Source organism: Apteryx rowi, unplaced genomic scaffold (assembly GCF_003343035.1).
Source record: "Apteryx rowi isolate R43461 unplaced genomic scaffold, aptRow1 scaffold_56, whole genome shotgun sequence".
NCBI classification, from domain to species: domain Eukaryota; kingdom Metazoa; phylum Chordata; class Aves; order Apterygiformes; family Apterygidae; genus Apteryx; species Apteryx rowi.
Genome location: NW_020450827.1, coordinates 3,417,572 through 3,424,117, shown reverse-complemented (window position 1 = coordinate 3,424,117; position 6,546 = coordinate 3,417,572). Strand labels below are relative to the sequence as shown.

General features: G+C 47.1%; 2 protein-coding genes across 4 annotated transcripts in view; both read right to left on the bottom strand.

The window, feature by feature from the left end:
• Positions 1 to 2,806, bottom strand: part of TMEM230 (transmembrane protein 230) — a 7,059-nt gene extending 4,253 nt beyond the window's left edge. Inside the window, exon 1 of one of the 3 annotated variants that reach the window (XM_026081801.1) lies at positions 2,524 to 2,806. The gene's annotated coding sequence lies outside the window, so the exon portion shown is untranslated. Of the gene's footprint in view, positions 1 to 97; positions 261 to 1,394; positions 1,686 to 2,523 lie in introns of those variants that run through there. The other 2 variants (XM_026081802.1, XM_026081804.1) reach the window with 2 other exon arrangements.
• A 1,023-nt stretch (positions 2,807 to 3,829) lies between these two features.
• PCNA (proliferating cell nuclear antigen) overlaps positions 3,830 to 6,546 on the bottom strand; it is a 3,391-nt gene continuing 674 nt past the window's right edge. The window contains exons 2-6 of the mRNA XM_026081805.1: positions 5,867 to 5,971; positions 5,361 to 5,428; positions 4,970 to 5,164; positions 4,514 to 4,637; positions 3,830 to 4,392 (exon numbers count right to left, since the gene is read on the bottom strand). Of these exons, the coding sequence (XP_025937590.1) occupies positions 4,310 to 4,392; positions 4,514 to 4,637; positions 4,970 to 5,164; positions 5,361 to 5,428; positions 5,867 to 5,971 (575 nt within the window). The 3' untranslated portion in view covers positions 3,830 to 4,309. The remainder of the gene's footprint in view (positions 4,393 to 4,513; positions 4,638 to 4,969; positions 5,165 to 5,360; positions 5,429 to 5,866; positions 5,972 to 6,546) is intronic.

Genomic DNA, 6,546 nt, shown 5'->3' with positions numbered 1-6,546 from the left:
GGAATAACCACCGCACACCAAACAAGCAAAGCCCCAAGAAAGCATATCCCTAACACCCCTGCCAGGATACACGTGTTCTCTCCGTAACGCTACTTACACCCACGCTAATAGCTTCTTGCTTCCCTTGAACTGAAATCCGTTGTCACCTTCTCGGCAGCAGAGTGCAACAACCTCCTCTGGCCGTAATCCTCCTCGCTAGATGTTTCCTCCTCCTGCAAGTTTGACTGGTGCAAGAACCCAACATCCTCTCAGCTCCAACCCTGTGGCTGCTGCATTTTGCTCCCTCAAAAAAGTGAGAACTGAATTTTTAACTCCCAGCAGTTAAAGCCCAGCACTGCCTCCGCTGTGCATTTAACTTGAAGGGGTTTTTGCTTTCTCTGCAGGAAAAACCAAGCACAGACAAACCCATTTCCATCTCTGCTGATAATGCAAACATCTCCCACCTCCAAGGTGTTTGCTAACACCCTCAGCTTCACACACATCCGTACTCTTTAGGTCGCTGCACTCCAAAACACCCGAGGGCTCCTGCCTGCCCCAGGGTAGACGGGGGTTACGAGGGAGCCAGAAGCAATGAGCACATCCGAAATCGCGTCCGATTTCCTGACTCTGCCCCACTTCAGCCTCAGGGAGCAGGGGACTGACTGCACCGACTGCCACACTGTTTACCAGCCTGTTCCTCCCGACTTCCTAGGAATTACTTCCTATTTACACCTGTGTAAGAGCAGATTCCCACCCCGCATGTTACTCTGCTAATCAGCGAGAGGGGCTATTAAGGACAAATCCAGAAAACACTGACTAGGACCATGTGCTTAAGGGACAAACTTAGAACAAGTGCAGAGCTTAACCGAGCTCCCTGCACTCCACAACAGCTCCAGAGCAGAAACCTGCTCACCACCAGGCTCTTTAAGAGCACAAATTTAAGAGGCAAATTTAAGAGGCAGATAAACGCTGAAGCATGCTGGCTGCTCAAGTTCGCTGATAGGATGTACTACACTCCCTTTCTAAGCAGGGCAAGAACCAGCATTGCCTGCGAGAAGGCTTCCAGAAGAGAGCACAGACATGCAAGGCCAGCACAGGAGTGAAAGCAAACGCTGTGCATGAACAAACGCAATAAATCCTGGTTTTGCTCTAAAGAGCAGCAATATAAATGTCCATCCCCCTCCGCCCAGCAGTGGGGATAGGGGAGGTCGTCTCTCCCTCCCGTGGGAGCTCAAAGCTCCCTCCGAAGCCAACGAATGCACGGGATCCCCTTCCTCCCAACCCGGAATGGTTTCTCCGCTGCTAGACAGGAAGTTCACAGCGGGTCTGCGAAGCCTCCCCCAACTGCACGGGCAGCTGAGCACATTCGCAGCAGTCGCGAAAGAAAGAGGCACCGAGGCAGGAGAAGCAGTTACCCGCTACGTGTGCTGCTGCTGAAGCCCATCTCTCCCGGCGCCACTCCTTCCGCGCTCCCGGCGCAGGCCAACCCAGGAAGTTTATTCCTGACGCCAGCCGTTTCCTTCCAGGTTACGCACCGGCCGCTCGCTGGCTCAGCTCCGCTGGGTTATTTTGGGCCTCGCGCCGGGGAACCGGCGGCTAAAAGCGCAGTGCGGTTGGGCAGGCTGGCGAGGCCGCGCGTCCCAGTCCCACGGGCACAGGCCCCACGGGAGAGCAAGGCACTGAGCCCTGTTTCGGGGCCATGTTTGTAGATGGTTCGTGAAACAGCACTTTCTGGCGTGTGCTGATCTTCCGTGTACTTTAAATAGCTTCATTTTCTAAAGGAAGCCCTAGAAGTAATTAAGCCATCTGCAGACAGAGCACAGCCCTCCGCCAGGGCTGGATGTGTGACAGGCTACAGTCGGAAATGATTTCAGGCAGCAGGATCAACAGTGAGAGGACAAAACAGCTGCTGCTTTACCTCCCCCAGCTGCTCCAAACCAGGGGATGACAGGAGTTACCATGGTTCCTGTTCTTGTAAATTAATAAAATAGGTTCTGGGTTTTATGTGCCCGAAAGCCCAATCTCCTTGCATTTGAAAGAATCATCTTTTCTCCCCCCTTTTGCAATTTAACCTTGTTACTAAGGAACAGATACAAGCCTCAAATCCTTACCGTCTCAAGGAAAAAACCCACACAGCATTCATTTAAAACCCCAACTCTTAAAGAGGGATCAAGTAGTATTTTTTCATTATCTGGGCATGTAGGGTGTTAGCCAGAAAGCAGATAAGTGCATTTCCCTAAAACACGAGTACCTAGATACTTATAGCATTAGTTATATTTCCTATGACATGAAGCTCCCACAAACTGGGTGGCTGCAGTTGTGAAGAATTAGCAATTGAACCATTTGGCTTATTATGATCTTTTTATGGGTAGAATAGGAAAAACAGAAGCTCAGTAATTTCCAGTATAGCAGGAGGTTGCACCAAGAAGGATTTAAGTTTCAGTTACTAGTCCAGTTTTACTTACGCCACTGAAATGAAAGAAAAAGGGAACACTTCCTCAATATTGCAACATTACAAATTTGATTCTTGCCTGAAGAACTTACCTTGTTATGCCATAATTTAGGGCAGTTGAGCCAGATCTTGCTTTCCTCAGATCATTTTCTTAAAAATACCAAATTCATCACCAACTTCAAGAAGTTCAGGAGAACAAAGACATACAGACATTTGGAGCTCATGGGGGAAGTTTTGAGAACATATGTCTACCTCATAGCAAGAGCAGAAAACTGAAACCTAAAGCTCCCTGCCATGCAAGTGTTACTATCAATTAAGAACAGAGGGCAAGAGGCATTAAGAAATCCAGCCCAAGGCTTCGGGCAGGGGTTAGTCAGTCACGGTGGCAGCCGCATCATCCTGACACAGCAGAAATCACGCCTCCTATGTCAGTCTAGTACCGCCACCTTGTGAAATCCTTCTGCTAAACCACCTTGAAGAGTTCAATTAGGCAACTAGTAAGTTTACAGCCAGTTCATGCTTGAGTTTAATAGATGACTAAGTATAGGGCCTACATACAAATACACCCACAGGGCTGAACAGGACCCTTTAAGTCTTAATACCACTGAGCACTGATCAAGCCAACAAATGCCTTTTCATCATTTCTTCATCCATAAGCAAGTGGAGTCGCTCGCATACCCACCAATACTTACCCTCCATCCTGGTTATCTGGCAGCAACACAGGCAAAAAAAACCCACAGAAAAAAAGTAGCTGCCTAAAACTGTTTAAATCCTATTTTTCAGGTTGGTTACAGCCTTCATGATCGAGACCTCAGGGCAGAACATGCTATAAACCTTATCTTTGTATTTTACTAGCAACAAACTTGAACATGATTACCAACACCCTTGGTCAAGGGAAAACTTGCTGACAGTTCCAGTGACTGCACACTTGTCAACAGAAGCGCGAGGTGCGGGACTGAATGAACGCAACATGCAGAGGCTTGTTGAGGAGTGGCTTGACACAAATAAACTATACACAGAAGCAGAGCAGAAAACAAAGGATTTACACAACCTTCTGTCACATCAGGCAGCTTTCAGTCACTATTAGAGCCAGCTCTTGCATTTGGTGAACAGTTACGAAGCTAATGCATTTAATAGAAGTTTCACAAGCCTCACCCGCCTAGAACAGACAGCACTGAGGGATTAGTTATTCCAGTTCTAACCATCCCCTTCACTTCAGGGTGATTAACCCAGGGATTGAGCCACCCCTGTCTGCTACTCACGACCATCAGCAGCAGCTGGTAACTCCAGAGCAACAAAAAAAAGCATAAGCTTGCCTGTTCAAGGCAGTTTTAGCAAAAGGGGCAAGGGTACCATCATAGTTTGACAAAACTTTAGTTCATCCATACTTGAACAGGATAAAAACTTCAAATCATGTTCTTTATTTCCATTTTCCACACTTCAGTTAGAATACCGCTTCAAAAATAAACATATAAAGAAAGGTTGAATGAACTCCCAGCATCATTAAACAGTAACCCTAGTGAACTACAGTTCACAGGTGAAACTAGGAAATGTCACCTTTACTCAAATTAAATATTGCACTCCTTCTCTAACACAAATCAGAAGGAGTAGAAGATTCCACCTAAAGAAAGCATATAAAGGCTATTGGAGGTACAGAGATAAACTAGAATAGCAAAAATTCCTATTTTGAATGACACCAGTATAGCAAAATAGTAAGCTGAAAAATATTTACAGAGATATCTACAAACATGCCTAGCAGTGCTCATTTGATGGGCCAATGCACTGAAACTGCTAATAAACTGCCTGGACCCAATTCCCTTCTCAAAGTCAGTTGTCCTCTCCAAGAGCTGAGCAGATCTCCCCTCAGTCCTAGTCCAGTTAAGACCCTTCTTGTTGATCTTCAATCTTTGGAGCCAGATAGTATTTTAAGTGTCCCATATCAGCAATCTTGTACTCCACAACTGGAAAAAATAGGATACAGAAGATTATTCAGAAAAAGCCATTCAAACAATATCTCTGAATATAATTCTAAGGTGACAGTGCTCTACAGGGTTCCCTTCCAGAAGGGCAGCTTCTACTTACCAAGAGGAACATCTGCAGACATACTGAGTGTTACTGTAGGTGACAGTGGAGTGGCTTTGGTAAAAAAGTTCAAGTACCTCAAAGCAAAGGTTAATTGGACAGGCTCATTCATCTCTATTGTAACCTAGAAGAACATTAGCCAGGTTAGAGTTCAATAACTGCAAGCCATAAGCTCCTACAAGTTTGTCAAATACATCAGTATTAGACCTAGACACCTCAGGCAAAGGCAGAGAGCAGCCAGCACTGCTGCCCCCTCCCTTCTGCTGAGCGCTGCATGGCAGACCCCAGGGGTACAGAGCCAAAGCTGGCAGCTGTTTGTTGACTTGCTTCTATAAACCAGAGTAATATATCACCATCTTTATCTACCCATAGGTACCTATGAAGCTACCTCAGAGGATAAATCACTAGTAGGTATCTCAACAGTGAGAACAGTAGCTAACCGTTAACACAACTTACAGCTTCTTCCTCTTTATCCACATTACTGGTCTGTGACAGCTTGATGTTTCCATTCCCCAGCTCTCCATTAGCTGAAAATTTCACACCATCTTTTGCACAAGAGATAACAACTGCATCTCCAATGTGGCTGAGATCTCTGCAGATGCGCGCAAACTCTGCGGAAGGCATTTTCACTACACAGCTGTATTCCTGTTCCTGCAAAGGAAGCGTCACAATTAAACTTCTACCCAAGAAGCCTGATGCAGTCACTACACTTGATTTGTGTTCTTTTAAAGGATGTTCTCTTCATTGGCTTTACAAGCTCAAACTGTAGGCCTGATGTGAACATAAGGAATATTTTCCTTGCAAGAAAAATAACGTAATCCTGTTAGAAATTCAAGTTCCTACTTACTGGAATTCCAAGCTGCTCCACATCCAGATCCATTAGCTTCATCTCATAATCAGACACTTTTTCCTGATCTAAAACAAACAAAGCTTAGTCTGACCAAGTGTTAAAAAAGCTATTAAAGCTATCAACCTGAATTTAAGTTCTGCCCAAAGTTTTTTTCAGAGTAAAAAAAACCTCAGTTATGACAATGGGATCCATCTTGTTTAGTCTTGCTATTTGGGAGCTAGAAGTTTAAAACAGACCTAAACAGTCCCTCGCAGACCACAAGAGGACAACAGCCTCCCAGGATCTTCCTGTCCTGTCTGTGGCCTGGAGAGGATTGTCTTCTTTTCTTCCTATGGAGATGTTGGTCAGCTAAACTAAGCTTACATCTCCAGCCCATTTTAAGTGTTTGGGAGCCCTCCAGATTCTGAAGTATTTCTTCTTGGTCCCACCACATACTGCTTCATCTAGGTAGATCACCTAAAAGATACCACAGTAGCAACTTAGTTACTAAACATAACACTTACTTGGTGCTTCAAACACTAAAGCCAGCGTATCCGCATTGTCTTCTGCTCTGAGAGTTATGATGTCTTCGTTTCCAGCACACTTCAGTATTTTGGACATGCTAGGGGAACAAAAGCTGGGTCACTCAAAGGGTCCCAAACTGACAGTGCAAGAACACAGGCCCATTATCTGTTATATAGCATTAAAACAAGTCTAACAAGAAACAGCCACTAGCTTTGATGCAACACGTGACAATCCTGCATTATTGTTTTTATGCACTCCCTACGCTCCCTTCTACGAGCACAACCCCCCCCACCTTTAGCAGCGCACCGCACAAGTTCCCAAGGCAGCAAACACTTTAAATGACGGCCAGGCACCAGGAAGGCCGCACGCGCCGCCCCCCCCCCCGCTTCTAGCCACCCTGACGGGGAAGAAGAGCAGAGCCCGGGCTCGTCCCTCGCTGCTCCCCCGTCTCGTGGGGGCGGAAGGGGAGCGAAGGCGCCATGGCGGGCAGGGGCCGGCCTCCCCCCCCCTTCCCCGCCCGGCTTTCCCGCCACGGCGCGCCGGCAGTGACGTCACGCCGCCGGCGGGCCCCGCGCGCGCGCGGCGAAAAAACGGCGCCAGCGCTCTGTGGAGAGTGGGGGAGGGGCGGCGGCGGCCCCGCGGAAAGGGGCAGAAACGACCCCCCCACCCCCAACACCCC